This window comes from Equus przewalskii, chromosome 1 (assembly GCF_037783145.1).
Source record: "Equus przewalskii isolate Varuska chromosome 1, EquPr2, whole genome shotgun sequence".
In the NCBI taxonomy this organism is placed as follows: domain Eukaryota; kingdom Metazoa; phylum Chordata; class Mammalia; order Perissodactyla; family Equidae; genus Equus; species Equus przewalskii.
Genome location: NC_091831.1, coordinates 49831459 through 49853630, shown reverse-complemented (window position 1 = coordinate 49853630; position 22172 = coordinate 49831459). Strand labels below are relative to the sequence as shown.

General features: G+C 39.1%; 1 protein-coding gene across 50 annotated transcripts in view; it reads left to right on the top strand.

Moving 5' to 3' along the window:
• Positions 1 to 22172, top strand: part of ANK3 (ankyrin 3) — a 628477-nt gene that overhangs the window by 445134 nt on the left and 161171 nt on the right. For all 50 annotated transcript variants that reach the window (XM_070562793.1, XM_070562893.1, XM_070562763.1 and 47 more), the window contains 2 exons: positions 4505 to 4603; positions 21773 to 21871. In XM_070562793.1, the coding sequence (XP_070418894.1) occupies positions 4505 to 4603; positions 21773 to 21871 (198 nt within the window). The remainder of the gene's footprint in view (positions 1 to 4504; positions 4604 to 21772; positions 21872 to 22172) is intronic.

The following is a 22172-nucleotide window of genomic DNA, read 5'->3' as shown; positions in this document are numbered from 1 at the left end:
ATTTATATTGATGTATCTTTTTTTTTTTTTTTTGAGGAAGATTAGCCGTGAGCTCACTACTACCAATCCTCCTCTTTTTGCTGAGGAAGACTGGCCCTGAGCTAACATCCATGCCCATCTTCTTTATACTTCTTTAGCACTTAAAAAGTGTTGTAAAGGGCTCACACTTATGTAATTTCATTTTATTTTCGCAAGACTCTATGGAATAAGATAAGTATCATAAACTCCATTTGACAGATAAATAAACTAAGGAACTGAACTGAGCAGCAATTTGTGTATTAAGAGACAGCTAATCAGAGGCAGAATCAGGATCAGAACTCAGTTTTCTAGACCCTTGCGTGGCGCTATTTTCAGTCAGGGATCATAATGCCTCGGTCTAAAGACTATTGCTTCTCTGTCAAATGGATCTTCGGAATGAAATACATACTATTGCATTCCTGAGCAGGTAGTGACTGCTTCTGTCAACTAGGAACGAATCAAAATCAAAGTGGTACCTTTGGGTCACTCAATGGGACATTTATATTTTGACTCCCCAGCTAACCAATAAAAATGCTTTATGCCCTATTAAGCACAAGTCCTGGCATGGCATTTCCATTGCATAAGCGAGCAACAAAATTATGGAATCTCAACATATCAAAAAAGCCCAATGATGTTAGAGACAAAAAGCCTTGTTTAAGAAAACCCTCATTTGCTGCTTGTGAAATATAAATTTATTGTGCTTTCTGGGATGCAGTTTGGCAGTATATATGAAGAGCCTTCAAATCTACAACCACAGATATAAGGCAGAGATTGTCGGCCATGGTAGAAAGGGCAGGAGTGCTAAGAAAGACCCAGCCCTGAGGCCTAGGCACACTCTCTAAGAACGAAGCTGAGCGAGAATGAAAGACCCCTCAGGCCCAGTGCCAGCCCAGCATAAAGTAACAAGCAACAATAGTCAATGCTGCGGTCAGGCAGGAGGTGGGCAAGGGACACCCTCTGTGCTACAAGTGTGTAGTGTGCAGGCAGAGCCGAGGATGGAGCACTAACACCAAGTGAAAGTCTCTGAAACCCCAGCCTCCATCCTAAGCATAAGGCAACGCAGCCCTCCTCTAGAGGAATATGAAGCCTGTGGTGCACTCAACCAAAACGTAAACTCAGCTCAACTCTGGACTAAACTGCCTTAATCTTCCACATTTGCAGCCTGACAGAAGAAGAGGTATGCCCACTTCCAGACAAAGATACTATCTACCTCAGTCTCTCTTGTTCTACACACAGTGTTCAGCATTCTGTCTAGTGGAACAGGTGAAACACACATCAAAAGTTAGAGAATTTCAGCGGAGATGGAATTTCAATCAAATGGAAATACTTGATAAGAAAAACCACAGTATCAGAAATGAAGAATTCCTTTAATGGGCTCATCAGCAGACTTCACACAGCTGAGGAAACAGCCAGTGAACTTAAAGAGATGTCAATAGGGGCCGGCTGGGTAGTGCAGTGGTTAAGTTCGCACGTTCCGCTTCTTAGTGGCCCAGGGTTCGCCGGTTCAGATCCCGGGTGTGGACATGGCACTGCTTGGCAAAAGCCATGCTGTGGTAAGCGTCCCTCGGTCTTTAGACCGAGGCATTATGATCCCTGACTGAAAATAGCGCCACCCGAGGGTCTAGAAAACTGAGTTCTGATCCTGATTCTGCCTCTGATTAGCTGTCTCTTAATACACAAATTGCTGGTCAGTTCAGTTCCTTAGTTTATTTATCTGTCAAATGGAGTTTATGATACTTATTCCATAGAGTCTTGCGAAAATAAAATGAAATTACATAAGTGTGAGCCCTTTACAACACTTTTTAAGTGCTATAGAAGTATAAAGTATTTCTCTAGGAAGATTCAGAGAGGTGTAGGAAAGCGTGGGAGTTAGAATTTCAAGGCACCCTTTTGACATCTACACATCACTGTATGAGAGAGTACATGAATATGGAAGAGAGCAAAATTAGAAATAGAGTTCTTCCTCTCACTAAAATTAGTCTACTTGTAATAAAGGTTAATTAAGTCCTTCCCAACCAGGCAAGGGCACATTTTTAAAGGGAAATCGCATATAAGCCCTGACTCGCGCTGGGAAGTGACGAGGCCTTTGTGTCATATCCCACTCTGCGCTCGGTAAGCTCTCCTGTTAGACTGAGTTTCCTATACACCTAACCTGACATTCCACCTGCTGTCTTCAACCTCGAATTCATCCACTGTGCTGCTTGGGTCATTAGAGTGACATGCATTTGCACTCAGACAACAGGGACAAGCAAGACAATTAAAAAGTCATCAAAAAGTTTATTTCCTTCTGCCACCTTCCATTCACACAAAAATATAGTCCACACCAAACAGGACCAAAGCATACACAATGCACAGCATATTGTTTTACTTCTTCTTTTGTAACTTGTTACACGCAGTTGAAACCTTCAGCCGTAGCTAGTAGGTCTAAAGCAGGGGTCAGCAAACTACTGCCCACAGGCCAAATCTGGCCCACCATCTGTTTTGATAAATAAAACTTTATTGGAACACAACCATCCTCAATTCTTTATGTATTATGTATGGCTGCTTTAGTGCTATGGGGCAGAGTCGAGAAGTTGCAATAGAGACTGTATGACCTACAAAACCAAAAATGTTTACTATCTGGCCCTTTGCATAAAAAGTTTGCCTAGGTCTAGAGCAATGATATTAGTCCTGTCCACTCCCCACCAGCATTACTGAAACAAAATTTTTTACTCAGGTCTCTTTCTTCTTCCTTCATTTAATGAATTAATCACTGATTTATACTTTAGCATCTAGGAATACTGAGATATAAAGAGTTCTTCAGATGGAGAATGTATAATGGCTAAAAGCATTTAACTAGAAAGGTTTATAGAAAATACAGGGTAAAAAGAACAAGCTAAATAACATTCCGTGAGGATGTAATCAGCCAAGACCAGAATGTAGGAAATTCTACATAATAAATTACCCAATTTTTTCCGTGACTATATGGACATGGGGAAAAGACAATGGAGTGGGGTACTATGGTGATTAAAAGAGACTTAAAGGACATCTCAACCTAGTGCAAGATGTGTCTTCTAATTTGAACAACCCAACTGCGATATATTTGGAGATGATGGGAGAATTTGAACACTGACAGGGTCTTGTGTAATGAAGGAATTATTTTTACTTAGTTGTGGTAACGGTATTGTGATTATTTGTTTAAAACATCCTTATCTGTTAGAGATTATTAAATTGCAGTATTTATGGGTGAAATAATGTGATACCTAGCATTTTCTTTTTCCTCTTCTTTAACTCCTTCACGAAGAAAAAAATAGTAGGGAGTACAGAAGAAAAAATACTGGCAAAGGTTGATAATCATTGGACCAGGGTGATGAGTACATGAAGCTCATTATGCTTTTCTCTCAAATTTTGTCTTTGTTTGAAAATTCTCATTATAAAATGTTTTTTAAAAACATGAGTTTTAAGAGTCAGGTTTTAATTTGAATCCTGGCTTTGCCAGCTGTTTCTACATGCGTAAAGTAGGCATTGTAATTCCGATTGTATATGACGTTGTAAGGATTATGAGAATTAAATGAGATAGTAAAGAGTGTAGCACAATGCCTAACACAGAAAATTGTCAATACCTGGTAGCCGTTATATTACATCTGCCACCAATGACAAAATATAACCCCTTATGAGTCTAGTTTGTTTATCCTATAATTGATTTTTGTGAACAACAACCCTTAAACCCATGTTGCTGCTACACAGGAATAAGGAACCAAAATAGAGAGTTTTTCACTATATACGTGTATTTCCCTGGCCGTCTAGAAGCAATCACAGCACCTGTAAAGATGCATGGAGGAAGAATTGGGCTAACGAGGGAATGGCGATTGGAATTTCAGATTGTGCTAACATTATGGCTGTTCCTTGACAGCAGCCTAAAAAAACCAGTCAGTTTTCTGTGAGATTGCTACCAAATACCTGTGAACACATTTTAGCCCAGCGTACATGGGAAGTCCTGTGACTGTGCATAGTACTGACAGATTTCCCGGTTTAAGTCACTACTGTCTCTCTTTGACGTCTTGTGCTCAAATGAACCCAAGGAATGCTCTGAGTAACAAGATGCTGCTTTAACTCAGTCTGGGCTGACTTAATCAGCTACTTCTTAATCCACCACTCATTAGCCAATGTGTATCACATGAATTTGTAGGAAAACACATTGACTTAAAGGTGCAGGATTTTAGAGCAAAAAAATCATCTCATCCATCAATCACCTCAAGCAAATGAAATAAACAAACTTGGACTCCACCCCACAAAGTGTCTCCCTTAAAATTCATCCCTTTTTTGGATCTCGTTCTGTAGAAAATTATGGTCGGAGAGAAATGTTAGTAAGCATACTGTTCACAATAGATGTTTGAAAAAAAAAAAGAAGAGAAAGAATGAGAACAAGTTGGGAGAGGTTTAGGAAGCAATGTTTTGGTTGAACTGAGGATACCAAAACTGTACTTTTTTTTTTGTTCTTCCACAGAATGACATCACTCCTTTACATGTTGCGTCAAAAAGAGGAAATGCCAATATGGTAAAGCTATTGCTTGATCGAGGAGCTAAAATCGATGCCAAAACAAGGGTAAGAGTGCAATTTATGTGCATGCGTATGCTTATTTTCAGGCAGTAGGAATACGTCTTCTAATACCTTCACACTGGTTTAACATTGGCCTTATTTTTATTTCATTTGCGTAGTCTCTTAGAAAATGACTGCTAAGTTTGTACTTCTTAAACTGGGATGATGATCCATATTTATAAATCTTTAATGTATGTTTAAATAGTGCATGGCTTTAATTATAGAAACTAAAGCTTACGGTGTAGAGTTTTTATTGAGTTAAATTTTTAAGAATTTAATCACTACTTGACACTCCAGGCTGAGCTATTTGGTTAGTTTGATACTAAAACTGACAGTTGTTCTATTTAAAAACAATCTGTCTACATTCGCACGCTGCTGGTGGAAATGTAAAATGGAGCAGCTGCTGTGGAAAACAGAATAGAAGTTCCTCAAGAAACTAAAAATAAAACTACCATATGACCTACCAATTCCACTTCTGGGTATATACCCAAAAGGCTTGAAAGCAGTATCTCAAAGTGATATTTGCACACCCATGTTCATTGCAGCATTAGTCACAATAGCCAAGAGGTGGAAGCAGCCCAAATATCCATCAACACATGAATGGATAAAGAAAACATGGTATATATGTGCAATGGAATATTATTCAGCCTTAAAAAAGAAGGAAATCCTGTCATCTTCTACACCATGAATGAATCTTGAGGATATTACGCTGAGTGAAAGAAGCCAGTCACAAAAGTACAAACACTATATGATTCCACTTATATGAGTTATCTAGAGTAGTCAAAATTATAGAAACAGAAGTCGAATGGTGGCTGCTTAGGGCTTGGGAGATAGGGAAATGGGAAGTTGTAGTTCAATAAATATACAGTTTCAATTTTGCAAGATGAAAAAGTTCTAGAGATGTCACACAGCAATGTGAATATAGTTAATAGTACTGAACAGTATACTTAAAAATGGATAAAAGAGTAAATGTTATAGTATGTGTTTTTTACCACAATTAGAAAATTATTTTAAAAACACAGATCTGTCTAGCTAGGTGTTTGGCATGTTGCTTATTTTGTGTGACGCATTGTGAGTAGGGGAAAGAACTGAGACTTAGAATCAAGTTTGAATCCCAGATGCTGAGCTTAGCTAGTTGACTTGGGTAGGCCGTTAATCCTTCTGCATGTAATTTCTGTATCTGAACATAAAACGTATGGCCACCTTGAAGGGTTGTTGGAATTATCAAGCTAACGTTTGTAAACTGTGTTGGCATAACACAGGCCAGAAGTAAACCCCAGCCATTACTAGTATAACTCAGAGCTTCAATTGGCATTAAACTTCTAACCAAGGGATTTTCTTCTTCAACATCTCGTGTGTTTGTTGTGAAGTGTAAGCAAGAGGGAGGTTAATAAAAAGGTGGTCTCACCATAAACATCCACCCATCTAAGCATTTTGGATCGGTTTCCCTGTCTTGTAACTGTACCTCCCGCAATCCTGTGTTTCCTCCTTCCAAGAATCTTGATCTCCGTCTTTCTAAAACTGGCCTAGTAACCTGAACTTGATTCCTGTAGCTCTTTGATTTACTACTTCATTTATTATTCCCTGCATTTATGCACTCAACCAACAAATGATTATTGAGTGCCTACCGCAGGCCAGATGCATCTGGGTGACAGAGCAAGACTACAAGACACTTGCCCTGCCCTCATGAAGCTGATGGGTAGTTTGTCCCCTGTACTCTGACCCAAAGACAACTCAGCCCCAGGTATTTGGCAGGAGACCCAGACTTCTTTTTCCTGATAACTATTGAACCTGAAAACCTTGTATATACCTTAAAACAAACAAGCTTTCTAGAGAGGAGTGAAAGAAGATGAAGGTTGACCCCTGAAGGACTGTCTGACTGAGAAAGTAAATTGAATAGTGGTATCATTGAGTTAACTTTGCATTATTTAATAAGAAACCATTACCAGTATGCTTGAACTGTTGCCTTAAATGGGAGGGTCTTCTGCTAAGAATAGGCTATTTAAAGAGATTGTAAGGAGTAAAAGATAGAGAATCGTTTAAGCCATTTGGCTACCATGTAGAGCTAAATGATTATCTGTGAATAAGGAAAATTTTTATGAAGAGAAATGAGGGATACTGGAGCCAAGCAGAAAAGAGAAGCTGGAAGAGATATGCCTGGATATCCAGCTGGGGATTTTACTGGGTGTGTGGATTAGAAATTACCTTATTTCTCCCTCTCTTGATACAATCATCAATCAACAGATCAGCAAAATTAAATCTTAGTCATTTTGTATCATTTGTCAAACACTTGCTTTATTTGGTACAATGGGAGGTGGAGCTGGTACATAGGAACTTCAGGCCCCATCTTTATGTCACAGGGGAGAGCCAGGATAAAAACAGAAACTCCTCTGGATAAAAGTATCAGAGATGTAGAATAATGCACATAGGCATATTCAGTATGCACCTTGGTTTCTATGCCACTTTGCCGCCCTGTTCTGAAAGACTGTCTTACTTTAAACAAGATGTAGACTCCTTTTTAAGCATCCGTTCAGTTTAACTTGAATTTATTTTTCTCCCCTGTTGTGTGAATGACGTGTGAATGTGAACGGGACTTGAAACAACAGAGAACAGCAAAGGCTGTCATTCTTCTGTTGTTGTCCTGCAGGGAGTGGGGTGGGAGCGGGATGTCAATCAGGAACAGACTGAATTCCTGGCAGACTTTATGGAGGAAAGTGTAGTACATCCCCAAAATATGTAAACTATTTTGTGTTCTCCTCCTCAAAGCTTCCCTTCTCTCTTGCTGAAGTGACTGAGTAGTGACTGGGTGTGTGGGTGAAAGGGAGGGAGCCAGTGAAAATGTCACAAAGCCTGGGGACAAGCCTAACGAACGGAAAGCAAAATTTTTCATAAATACAAGTTTTAATGACCTAATCCGTAGCTCTTGAGAAAATAGGTAATGTCATCTACTCATCCTCCTCCCACCAGGGACTTAGTAATCTTGTAGCTACCTTGTCACACCCACAGTCTGACCGAGAGCACACCAATCACCCACGTTTAGAGACAAGAAAACAACTCTGTTCTTCATCTCAGGGGCCAGCACTCTGAGAGACCTCGTTCGCTTGCTCTGTTCCCTGCAAGGGTTGCTGACCTAATCAAGTATTCAGTTTAAAAGCAGACTCTTAAACCCTTTATTCAAGGAAGTAAACTTGAATTGTGGTCAGAGTAATTTAGGTAGGATCTGAGCAAGGTCTTACCAGCTGGAAACGCAGGATGAGAGTGAATTTTATTTTACCCTAGTGAATTTTATTTTGCCTGATCTCTAGTCTTAAGTGTGACTAGCAAGCTGTGAAATTGTGACCTTAGGAAAGTTCACCCTCCTCAGTCTTAATTTCCATTCCAGTAAGGATCAGAGGATAGGGTGTCGTTCCTGATGACTTCACAAGCTCTCCCAGCTGGTAGGGCACTGGATATTGTAACTATAAGAATCAAGAGTTACTGTAAAATTCAAGATGGTTATACATTTTGGGATGACATCACCAAGATAGAACAGTAGGAGACCCCAGCCTCTGTCTTCCACAAAGATCAACAATTAGACAGCTATTCACAAACAAAAACAGCTCTGAGAGCTGTTAAGAAAGCACTTAAGAAACTTCAGTGACACAGTGGAACAAAAAATCTGAGAATGACTGCACAAAAAGTGAAGGAAGAACGGCTTCATTTTGCCTGCATCCTCCCAACCCCTGGGCCAGCACTGCTCAGCGCCAAGACAGAGCTCCCCAACTAGAAAGAGTTCCCCTCACCTGGAAAGAGAGCGGGTGAGCGGCCAGCTTCCCCAGCCTTTCGGGGCACTGCATGAAGGACCTACTTCCTTTTCACTCTACCCAGAGACAGGGAAAGCTGAGATGAATAGAAATGGGAAGGAACAAGGAAGAAAGGCAGGGGCTACCAGTACCAGCCGTGCAGCAGGAATGACTGGTTCCCAGGGACTGCTCTGCAGAAGACCTCAGCAGCTTTCACCACTGAAGTAACCAATGGCCAGCACACCGCTGTGGACCTCCTGCAGATTTTACTGGTTTTTGTCCCACAGATACTCAATTCACAGACACTAGCCAACTGAATCCTTCCCTACTCCCTACCCACTCCCCACCCCACCACTGGAGCCCAGGATCTGCACCAGCAGCCAGCCCGCCAGGCCACCGCACAAGTGCAAAACACCAGCCTAGAGCCCCTGTGGCTGACCCCACCACTGTGTGTACAGTTAGGGCTAGCCCCTCTAGCTGTGCACTTAGACACCGCAGACCTGACCCTTATCACCAGCTTCTGCTATACACACACCTGTGGCAAGATCCTGTAGCCACGGAAGTACACACCTACTGCCAAGGCCCTCAAAGCTGCTTGTGGGCCTGAATTCAGCTCTGTCTCCAGTCACAAGCCTCCACCACTCAACACACATGTGGCTAACCCCTAGCTGTGCACCTGCATGCCCTTGACCAGACCCACATGACCAGCCTCCACTGCCAAGCACACACCCATGGCAGGACCCTGCAGCACGGGAGGACACACCAATAGCCAGGGCCTTCACAGCTACTTATGGGCCCCAGTCTGTCCATCTCCTGTGACTGGCCTACATTGCTGGGCTCACTTGGCAGCTAGACCCTCCGGCTGTGTCCCTGCATGCCTCCAGCCTGACTTCCGACACCAGCCTCCACTGTGGTGCACCCATGGTGACACCCTGCGGCCATGGTAGTGTACACTGATAGCCAAGGCCCCCACAGCTGCCCGTGCACCCACAGCTTGCCCTGGCCCCCACCACTATATGAATGTCTGAAACCAGCCCCTGCCACTACACAGGCACCTGCAACTGGCCCCTGGAGCTGAGTGTGTGCGCACCACCACTGCCTGCCCAAGTCCCTCTCCTCTGGACCCAGAGGTGCCACTGAGGACTCCAGCAGCCCTTGCAGCCACTGTGGACCCCCACAGTGCTCGCCAAGGACCATACAGTTGTCAACGCCAGTGGCCTGGTAGGTAATATCAAACCCCCACCCGCAATCCACAACCACCACATGCCCCTGCATTTGGCATCCTGCACACTACAGCATGCTCCAGTGTGCTCCCACCTGCAGGTGAAGGTGTTTTCCATATCAAAGTCAACCTACAAAGTCTGGAAGAAGTGGCTGCTGCTTTAAATGCACAGATGTCTATGCAAGACTACAGGGATCATGAAGAATCAGGGAAACATGACACTACCAAAGAAACACAGGAAACTTCTAATAACTGACCCCAAAGAAATGGAAGTAAAGGAATTGCCCAACAAAAGATTAGAAATAATTGTCCTAAAGATGCTCAGAGAGCTAAAAGAAAACATAGAGAAACAATTTAGCAAAACTGGGGGAAAAATACAAGAACAAAATGAGAAATTCAACAAGGAGAACCAAACAAATTTTGGAACTGAAGAATACAATAACTGAACTGAAGAATTCGGTAGAGAACTTCAACAGCAGACTGGACCAAGCAGAAGAAAGAGCATTTGAAATTATCCAGTCAGAGGAGCAAAAGAAAAAAGAGTGAAAGGGAATGAAGAAAACCTAGAGGACTCTGGGATACTGTTAAGTGAAAATAATCTACCCATCTTGGGAGTCCCAGAAGAAGAGAGACTCACTGATGATCTAATCAATCAATTGGATTGATGGCCCCACCCCCAAATCTGAAGAGCTGTAGGGGTTAGCAGGGGGAGGAGATTGGACAAAGAAGCAGATGCCCTTGGGAACAGGAATTGGAGTTTTTAAGAAAAATTATCAAAGAAAAAGCACCCAGTGGTTTGATGCAACAAAAAACAAAGGTCACTAGAGCTTTATTGATTAATTGATAAAAGTTTAATACAACATTTAAACTGCATTTCCAAAAGATGTTTTGGGATGTTTTGATAGAGGCCAGAAATCTCACTTCTGGGTATATATCCAAAGAAAATTAAACCATTATGTCGAAGAGTTATCTTCATACCCATGTTCATTGCGGCAGTATTCAGAATAGCCAAGACATAGAAGCAACCTAAGTGTCCATCAGTGAATGAATGGATAAAGAAAATGTGACGTATGTATAGATATATGTATCTGTATATATATATACATATATTATTCAGCCATAAAAATAAAATGAAATCCTGCCATTTGTGACAACGTAGATGAACCTTGAGGGCATTATGCTAAGTGAAATAAGCCAGACAGAGAAAGACAAATACTGTATGATCTCACTTATAGGTGGAATCTAAAAACATCAAATTCATAGAAACAGAGAGTAGAATGGTGCTGGCCAGGGGCTGAGAAGTGGGAGAAACTGGGAGATGTTGGTCACAGGGTACAGACTGTCAGTTATAAGATGAATAAGTTGAAGGATCTAGGGTACGTCATGGTGACTGTAGTTAACAGTGCTGTAGGGGATACTCGAAAGTTTCTGTGAGAGTAGAGCTTTAACATTCTCACCATAACAACAACAAATAATTTATGTGAGATGAAGAATGTGTTAACTAATATTATAGTAAACATTTCACAGTATGTAGGCGTATCAGGTCATCACGTTGCACATCTTAAACTTCTACGATGTTATATGTCAATTATATCTCAATAAAACGGGAGGGGAAAAAGGATGATTATATGTTAATCTTCCTAAAGGAGTTTAGCTAGGATCTGATGAACCACAGAGCCTTGTGGTTCTGTTTCAATTTAGCTCATTTCAAGAAAGCTTTTCCTATTTTCCCAGCCCCATAATGCTGACTAATATCAACTGGCTTGTTACCTTATTCTTCTGCAGAATAGACAAGAGTGAGGATGTAGAGTGTCTCCATATAATGGCAAATGCGCTGAGATAGAAACACATATCAAGGCAGATTTTTCAATCTGGTCTATATTCAGCATCCTAATTTTAAAATGGTTTATGAAATTTGTTTATTTTTTCACTAAGATCTTAACGGCTTTATTTGTTTCCTTATAAACTAAAATGCTTTGCTAAGAATGGCTACTTACGGTAGCCTACTATTTCTTTCCATTTAACTCTTGCTCTCTGCAAAGCTAACATGTGTATTTGTATACTCATTGAAGGAAGATACTTTGCAAGGATGGTCTCTTGTCATTTTCATTTTCCTTTACATCAGTTCAGATTCCCTTTGCAGCCAAATCAGAGGCTCAATATGGACCCTAAATCAGAACCATTTTAAGACTTTGTGGCATCTTCTGAATTCTCCATCTCTTTTCGTTGGCTCTCTCCACCCAATAATAAAGGCAGCTGTTCTTGCATTTTGTGCTTCAGAGAAGATGCAGTAGTTCCAAGTAGAGTCGAATCAGTAATAACAATACTCTGATTCCCGGAATGCTGCTCTCCCCATGCTTCTTCCCACTTCCAGCCTCCTAGAAAGGTGCCACTGCCCACATCCTCATATAATCCCATTGCTGCAACATTACATTCAAAGCTACACCTTGACACTCAGATGCATACATTCATCTTAGTATCTGTAGCACTTAGCATACTTCCTGGCACATACTGGATGTTTTAATAAGTGTTCACTGAATATAGTGAAATAAGATACACTCCTTGATGTTACATTTCTCAAAAGGTCTTAATTTACCTGACTTTATATGGTTCTGTGGTAATGTAGTTTTTCTCCCTGAAGTTAATGGCATCGAACTCATTTATAAGAATGAAAAGAGATTTGTGCATAGATGGATAAAGGGTTTTCAGAGTACCTCAAATCTATCAGTTGTTAAATTCTTACTATTCTGGGAAGGTGTCAGGGGACACTTGGATGTCCTGTAATTTTAGCCTATCCTTTCCCAGAAATGGAACTGGTTATATTTCTCAGGTTAAATATGAAGGAAAAGGAAGTATTGGTATTGACTTTTGCTTCCTATGATATTTCCAGAAATGTGATTGCCTTGGTTAAAAATAGATCCTTGAAGAAAATATTAAATATTTCATAGTCATAAAATAGTCTCAAATCTATATAATGTTATAATAGAATGGTACCTCAGTTAAAAAAAATTGTCTCTATCAAAGAGAAAATTCTAATATAATATTCTTCCTTAGAGTTCTAATGGAGACATGTTGACAAGTCCATTTAAAATAGTTTAAAAGACTCTGAGTTTCTACATTAATCAAGACTGATTTGAAAATATTTCTTTATGTCATTCAAAGAGATATTCATTCTAGGGCCGGCCCCGTGGCCAGGTGGTTAAGATTGCGTGCTCTGCTTCAGCAGCCCAGGATTTCAGTGGTTCACATGCTGAGTGCAGACCTAGCACTGCTCATCAAGCCACGCTGAGGCGGCATCCCACATAGCAGAGCCAGAGGACCTACAACTAGAATATACAACTATGCACTGGGGGGCATTTGGAGAGAAGAAAAGAAGATTGGCGACAGATGTTAGCTCAGATGCCAATCTTTAAAAAAAAAAATTCACTTTTTATTTTTATATCACAAATATTAAAAGTTAATTGAAAGTATTTATTTGGATTCAAAGAAGGACAAGTGTACCTATCCCTCAGTTTTGCTGTGAACCTTAAACTGTGCTGTAAAAATAGTCCTAATTTTTAAAAAATGGACAGGGCATCATGAAATGCTCCTGGCTTTCCAAACATAAAAATCTCTTTGAAGAAAAAATAGGGGTTTCTCTGGGATTTTTTGGTTTTTTGCTGAGGAAGATTAGCCCTGAGCTAATAACTGTGCTAATCTTCCTCTACTTTATATGTGGGTTGCCACCACAGCATGGCTGACAAGGGGTGTAGGTCTGTGCCCAGGATCCAAACCCGTGAACCTGGGCTGCCGAAGGCAGGCATAAACTGGAGTGAATTCAATTTTTGAAAGAACTGAATAACACAGTGTGAGATCTATATTTTTACAACAGGCACTCCCCTGTCAGGACAGCATACTGTGATAAAACTTATGTAGACAGTCACAGTTTTATTGGCTTGAGGACAGAGAATCAAGTTTATGCCTGCTTTTGATTGCTTTTCAGTGATTCCAAATAAGGTTTAAAAAATATTTTTCCAGAGTTTGTGATTTTTATCAGCAGGAGGCTTGGTTCAATACAAGCTACTCCACCATTACTTGAAGCCAAAACTCTCATATATTTGAGTAAAAACATGAATATGTGGCCTCCACACACCTCACCATCATAGTTTGTGTTTGTTCTTATCATACAGTACTTTAGAAATATTCAAGCCTGAGTGTCGATTCTAATCCCGAGCATTTGCTTGCACGTGACCCTGGGTAGGTACATTAATCCTGAGCACTTTCTCCTCTGTAAATGGCACTTCTGATGCCTTTCGCATGAGTTATTGTAAAAATTCAGTAAGGTCACAAATATAAAGTGCCTGTGACAATAGAAGGGTTTCAGAAATGTTATTTTACTTCCTCTCATGCCGAATCTACAACTGCCTAACACATACAAAACGAAGATACGGTCAGAATTTTTAGTGAAAAATACAGATAGGAGAATAGCTTTATTAGACTGTAATTGATGCCCTTTAATTTATCCCTGGCTATCTTTATAACTCTTCTCTCCTGAGCACTACCTACCTTTTCTTTCATTGTTTTCAGTTTTCAATTAAATATCACATCCTGTTTTACATCTATGTTATAGAAAAAAGTATATATGCACAGAGTTCTCTCTGCTTGATTTCCTTTTTCTTCTCTAGAGTAAGGTTTTGCTTAGGAGGAAGAAAAGAAAGGTATCTAGAGGATACAAATCAAAATAAATATGTCTATTTTTGAAAGTATTTCCTGAGTCATGAATGTGTGTCATTTCAGCGTTGGCTCTGAGCACATTCAACCTGTTAAGGCCATGTACTGGATTCAGTGGTCCTAGGTGTGATGCCTTAATGTCTTGCTTCGTGTTTTTCAGAAAAACGAGAACTGAAGGAAAGTCTTTTCGACCATCGAGTGTGCAGGCTTTTGCTTTTAGGCTAACACAAGAGAGCATTTTGTCCAGCCAGTAAAGTGCAGTTCCCCGCCTCACTAATAAGATTACTGTCACTGAAATGAAATATGAGATCTGGACTAGCCAGTTTGCGTTGCTTCAGAATTCTGCCCAAGGGAATACTTGTTCATTATGTTAGTGCTTTAAAAATCAGGGGAATTGGAAAAAAATTACTAACCCCATGCAATTTCATTTTCCTCCCATAATGTTACTATGGCAACTCACCATCCCGCTCTCCTTCTCTCCTGTCCAACTGCATATGCTGCCTTTCTTGAGGCAGCCTCCCTTAAGCCCCAGGAATTGCCTTTGTCAAGCAGCTTTCAACGGGAGGTCAACACTGTTGTGTGCAGATGAAGAACACAATGGGTCCTAGACCCACTCTAAGTGACACTGTATATTAATTGCAAATTTCTAGGGGTTCGGAGCAGTTCAGAATCCTTATTTTGTATTGGAAAAAGGACTGCTCTCATTAAAGGGAAAAGAGCACGCCAATTCACTGCTATGTTGTAAGGCGCAATAGCCACAATAGCTCTTTTTAAAGCTTATAGTATTTTGAATTAGAAAGAGGAAAAGAAATCTTATTTAGAGGAAATACTCTGATATTTCTCTTATTCTCTCATTCTGAGAGCTAAAGATACTGAGTCATATTCTTCAGTCCAATTCTGATTTACAAGCTACTATCTTTGGAGAATTTTATTTTTCTGGAAGGAAAGATAAGATATTTTAATAGCGCTTCTGAAGTACAAAATGAGTCTAGTCTTAAACAAAAAGGATAACAAGGAAAGAATTTTTAACCGACTAACTAGAAGACATTTTTTAAAAACTAGCCCCCAAATTCACTCCTTCACTCACTCCATTCATTTACTCAGTCATTTTTATTAAGCAACTTTCATGGACATGGTACCGAGTTACGTTGTCTCTGAGATTCAAATATCCCTTAAACTAGCAACCTTGTCCTCAGAAGCAGACTAGTTGAAATGATAATGGGTACCACAAATAACTAAAATACCGAGTAAAAAGTTATAGGTTCCCCAAAAGACATACAGATAAAATAAAACAGGAGTCCTGAAGGTAGAATGGGTACATCTAGTGCTGGAAAAGCCTTCGAAGAAACGCTGTACTTTAAAACAGTACAGTGAACTTGCAGAAAGTGGAAAGAGAACGTCCAGGCACGCGAAGTAGTGTGAACAAAGCAGAGAAACAAGAAAATGAGCGGCTTTTGCCAGGAGCTGCAAAGAGCTTGTTAATTGGAGTAGAATGGAAAGGAATAGGGGGAGGCCAAGTTGAGCCAAGCGTAGCATCCACTAATGTTAGCACTTTCAGTGCTAACCTGAGGAATTTAGATTTGGCTGAGGCATGAATGACAGTTATTGATCTTTTTGAACACAAGGGTATCCTAATCGGAACAGTGCTTCAGAAAAGTGTGGGATACGCCACACCTATTTCAAACCCAAAGAAATTAGTTGAAAAACATTTTTTTAATTTAAAATTTTTACATGTTTTTTTGCCCCCAAAAGAGATATTAAGTAAAGTGAATACCTGCCAATTTTCCTCTTTTTTGTTTTTAACTGCACTAAGTGTCAATCACTAAATGGCAGATATTTTTCAGTCTGACTGTGATCAGCTGGTCTTGTCTCAGCTGTGAATGTAAAAACTGTGATGCTAATTAAAGATCTTACATTAACTCTAGACACTAGTTTTCTACTCACCTGTGAATGTCCCAACAGCCAGGTCGGCACTGCTCGTGCAGCCAGGCTGTCATGACATCTCGTACAGCTTCCTGATGAGGCATCTCTCCTGCTGGGCTTCTGGCTATTTCAAGAGCCATGTACCTTTGGAAAGTGCCAGAGCACATTTGCAGAAGATCCAGAGGAGTCAGCCACTTGCAATCAATGTTAAAAATACTGCAAGTCAAACTACGGTTGAAAGAGCTGTGCTTCCGGTAGCCCTGTGCAGTTCACTGAGGAGCTGATGAGTCTCACCCTGGGGAACTAGCCGACTTCATCATTGAAACAAGGTGATACAAGGAACAGTGGCTCAACAATAGCACTTCACAGCTCTTAGGCTGATAAAAAAAAAAAAAAAGGCACCTTTTCTGAGTCTCCAGATTCTGTACATTTTTAATAAATGAACTCCAGAGATCAAAGGTAGCAGCTCCAAAATGTAGATAAAGGAAGGCTAAGAGTGGCTGAAACTTTGAGCAGAGGGCCTTTGTCTTAATAACTCTTCCTAAGACATCCTGAGATTGTCTTAAACGGTCAGCACTGGCCTAAGTTCTGAAGTCAGCCTGTGGGGCCTTAGATGAATAATTTAACCTCTTTGAACCTTAAGTCTTCATTTATAAAATGAAGGTTATATCTTCCCAATAGAGGTAATTGTGAAGACAAAATGATACAGTGTCTTCAATTTTCTTCAAGACAATACAAGAAAGAAGAAAAGGTCCAGATATCGACGAATCAAGATTAACCACGAGGCATCAATTGTTGACGCTGAGCGCCAGATACCTAGAGGCTCATTACACTATTCCGTCTACTTTAGTCTGAAATTTTCCACAATTAAAACTTTTTTGAAAGGATTAAATCAGCAAAAATGTATGTCTGTAAGGACAGTATACTTCAAAGGATTAAGGAGTTGAGAGAGATTTTGCTCTTAGATACCCAGACACCTTGTAATTCAGTAGGTAACATTTTGCTTTGGGGAAGATCATTTTCAAGGATAAATGAGTTGGACTAAAATAATTGTTTTTGTGTATGTGACCATAGTTTGAAAATGTCTACACATATCCTGTTACCTCTGAAGTCTTAGAGTCTACTTACAAGAAAATGAAATAAAATTGACCTTTGAGTTCATAAAAGACAATCACTATAGGGTCTGTGTGAAATGTTTTTTTGTGTTGGAAGTGATGTGACCATTATAGTATTTCTCCTTCAGATATTTTTAGGTTTTACGTTACTGGGAAGACATTTGGATTTCATAGTGTTTCTTTATTCTCCAATTTTATTTTTATTTATTTGGAAAATGCTGTTTCCAACTTGAAAGACTGTTATATTACTTTACTTTGGTTTGTAAGAGCAAATGTTTTTAATCAGCCTAAAAGGCAGAATACTTAAACATCCTCAAAGAATGTTCAGATCAGCTCATGTAATGTTTGTGATTCAAATTTCACTTTTTAAGGAATTTTAATTTTGAGATTTGGCTAGTAATTTAGAAATAAGGTTATCCATTGTTGATTATATGTTAGGATAATTAGGCTTACTTTCAAGATCTGCTCACACAATCTAGAAAGTGACTTGAATACACTGAGTCACATTTCAATGTATCTTAATATGTGACTGTCCTTAGGGTAGACATTAAGTGCTAATGCAGAAGTCATTACATAAGCTGGGGTGTGTGAAAACTTAATAGGGTTTGGGGCCACTTAGATAGTTTTAAGTGAATAACTTTCTACTTCCTTAAGTCCCTGCTAATTCTCATTTCCCATCTATCCTTTTTTTTTTTTTTTTTTTTGAGGTAACGTTAGTTTATAACATTATATAAATTTCAGCTGTAGGTATTTCAATTTCTGTGAAGGCTACATCATGTTCATCACCCAAATTGTGATTGCCAAATTGCCATCCATCCCCGTATACATGTGCCCTTTTACCCCTTTTGCCCTCCCTGCTCCCCTCTACCCCTCTGGTAACCACCAATGTATTCTCTGTGTCTATATGTTTGTTTGTTGTTGTTTTATCTTCCACATATGAGTGAAATCATACAGCATTTGGCTTTCTTTGACTTAATTTGCATAGCATAGTACCCTCCAGGTCCATCCGGGTTGTCAGCCCGCCTATATTTTAATGCAATAGTCCATCTTCTCTAGTACTAAAGAAGGGCTAACTCTCTAACTCTCACCCATCTGGCTCCAGGATGCAAACACCTCTGAGGGGAAGGAGGGATGGAGAGGAAGCAAAGGAAAAAGTTCAAAATAATGGTTTCATGTTAAGAACTGCATGACTCTAATGGTTGGATAATAAATTCTTCTGCATATTGGATGCTTAGAAATCCTATTGCTGCCAACAAAAATGAAAGACCTAATGGAGTTGTCTTATGATGGATCATTAAAAAAAAAATCTTTGGTGAGAGAATCTTAAGTGATTTTTGGTGTGTAATTCAGAAGGAGTTCAGAGAATTAGTGACATTGCTGTAACACAAGTCCAGTTGCTTATTTATGCAGACAAGATGTCTCAGCACTAACATTTATAGAAGCAAAAATTAGGAGAGTATTGATGCTGAACCCTGTCTCATTCTAGCAATAAGTCGTATTCATCAGCAGATAGTAGTGAACTAGTTGTAAAAAATATATATCTTATTAAGAGAGGAATTTTTAATAAATTGTTCTTGTTCAATCATAAAATTTGAATATATTTTTGCTGTTTTGATCACTTGTGTTTGAATTATTATACTGATAATTCCGATCAGGAGATTTATTTTTGACGCTTAAAAGCTTATGTTCTAAGGAAATCTTTAACCCTTCTCAAATTTAAATTTATATATTTTCATGGCAGAGAAATATATGGTAATCAATAAAAATCACTCAAGCATGAAATTCTGTTACATGAAGATAGAATTATGTGGGGGAAGTGGAATGGAAACAGAAATGCAAGAGGAAGAAGGACCGATGTAAAATTCTTGTTACAAATTCCTATTTTAAAAGTTTATTTGTGTTTTTTTTTTCTTCTTCTTCTTCTCCCCAAAGCCCCAAAGTACATAGTTGTATATTTTCAGTTGTGGATCCTTCCAGTTGTGGCATGTGGGACGCTGCCTCAGCATGGCCTGATGAGTGGTGCTAGGTCCACGCCCAGGATCCAAACCAGTGAAACCCTGGTCCGCAGAAGCACAGCGCGTGAACTTAACCACTTGGCTATGGGGCGGGCCCCTATTTGTGTAATTTTTTTAAATGATGGATATCAATTTACTTATAGTATTTAGATTCAATTGGATGTTCAAAAGAGTGGTGGAACAGTTATGTTTTTCATTCATTTTTACTGAGATATAAGTGACATAAGGCTCTGTATAATTTTAAGGTGTACAGATGATGATTTGACTTACATATATTGTGAAATGATTACCTCAGCAAGTTTAGTTAACATCTATTATCTCATGTAGACACAAAAAAAAAGGGAAAGGAAAAAAATTATTTTTTCCTTGTGATGAGAACTTTTAGGATTTACTCTCTAAGCAACTTTCAACTGCACTACACAGCAGTGTTAACTATAATCATCGTGTTGTGCCTTACATGCCCAGGACTTATTTATCTTATAATTCGAAGTTTGTACCTTTTGACCACCTTTGTCCAATTCCTCCACCCCCAGCTTCTGGTAACCACAAATCTGATCTCTTTTCCTATGAATTTGGGGTTTTTTTTTGTTTGCGTTTTTTTTTTAGTTTCCATATATAAGTGATATTATACCATATTTGTCTTTCTCTGTCTGAGTTATTTCACTTAGCATAATGCCCTCAAGGTGTATGTTGTTGCAAATGGCAGGATTGCCTTCTTTTTGTGGCTGAATAATATTCCATTGTGTGTATGTGTATATATATACCACATTTTCTTTATCCATTCATCTGATGATAGACACTTAGGATGTTCATCCACTATTGTGAATAAAGCTGCTATGAACACAAGGGAGCAGATACGTCTTCAACATAGTGTTTTTGTTTTCTTTGGATGTATACCCAGCAGTGGAACTGCTGGATCTTATGGTGGTTCTATTTTTAATTTTGGGGGGACCCTCCATACTGTTTTCCATAGCGGGTGTACCAATGTGCAATCCCATCAATAGTGCACAGGGGTTTCTTTTTCTCCACCTCTTCGCCAGCATTTCTCTCTTGTCTTTTTGATGATATCCATTCTAACAGTTGATAGGTGATATCTTATGGTGGTTTTGATTTGCATTTTCCTAATAATTAGCAGTGTTAAGCACCTTTTTATGTACTTGTTGGCTATTTGTGTGTCTTTGGGAAAATGTCTATTCAGTTCTTCTCCCCATTTTTCAATTGGATTATTTGATTTGTTTTTTCTGTTGAATTGTATGAGCTCTTTATATATTTTGGATATTAACCCCTTATTAGATATATGATTTGCAAATATTTTCTCCCATTCCATAGGTTGCCTCTTCATTTTGTTTGTTGTTTCTTTTGCTGTGCTGAAGCTTTTTAGTTTGACGTAGTTCCACTTGTTTATTCTTGATTTTGTTGCTTGTGCTTTAGTTGTCATATCCAAAAACTCATCGCCAAGACCCATGTCAAGGAGATTTTTTCCTATGTTTTCTTCTAGGAGTTTTATGATTTCTGGCCTTACACTTAAGTCTTTAACCCATTTTGAGTTAATTTTTGTGAGTGGTATAAGATACAGTCTAGTTTCATTCTTTCACTTGTGAAATCTAATTTTCTCAACACCATTTATTGAAGAGACTGTCTTTTCTCCATTGAGTATTCTTGGCAACGTTGTCAAATATTAGTTCACCATGTATGCATGGATTTATTTCTGGGCTCTCAATTCTGTTCCATTGGTCTCTGTGTGTGTTTTTATGCCAGTACTGTACTGTTTTGGTTACTATGGCTTGAAATCAGGAATCGTGACGCCTCCCACTTTGTTCTTTCTTCAGGATGGCTTTGGCCATTCAGAGTCTTTTGTGGTTCCATATAATTTTAGAATTTTTTTTTCACTTCTGTAAAAGATGCCATTGGACTCTTGATAGGGATTTTATTGGATCTATAGATGGCTTTGGGTAGTATGGATTTTTTTTTTCCTTTTTTTTTTTTTTTTGAGGAAGATTAGCCCTTAGCTAACATCTACCACCAATCCTTCTCTCTTTTGCTGAGGAAGCCTGGCCCTGAGCTAACATTGTGGACCATGGATATTTTAACAATATTCTTCCAATCCATGATCATGGGATACATTTCCATTTATTTCTCTTCTTCAGTTTCTTTCATCAGTATTTTGAGCAGTTATATTTTTAAGTGTCAATGTTCTAATATGTGGGACATTATACACTTTGCAACTTCTTAAACCTATAAAAAATTTAGTTCTGTCATAAAAAATATGAAATTTTATGAACTATGTGAGTGTTTGAAGCTCATTGGTCCACAGCATGTTGGATGCCAAAGTGAATCTTGAAGAAATACACTGTATGTACAGAATTTCCCAACAAACCTAATTGAAGATGTTGCCCTTTCTTTAATAGGACGGTCTGACGCCGCTGCACTGTGGAGCAAGGAGTGGCCATGAGCAGGTGGTGGAAATGCTGCTTGATCGAGCTGCCCCCATTCTTTCAAAAACCAAGGTAATTTCTTCCCAAGTTTTTGGGCATTAGACTGTATTTAGCTTTGAATCCCTTAACTTTATTTAACCCAGCCTTTTGAGTCACATAGAAAATGCCATAGTTTCAATTTAGCAATTAGAAAGGCTATATTTACTAAATCTTTGGAGAACCTCAAAATAAGTTTGGATTTATGAAGCCTTTAGATGGAATGCACTCTATCACAAAGTCATTTTTGTGTGTGTTGCTTTTGTTTTTGTTTTATTTCAGGAATACTTACTGCTTGATTTTATTCTATGAAATTTTCATAGCTCAGAAATAAGTG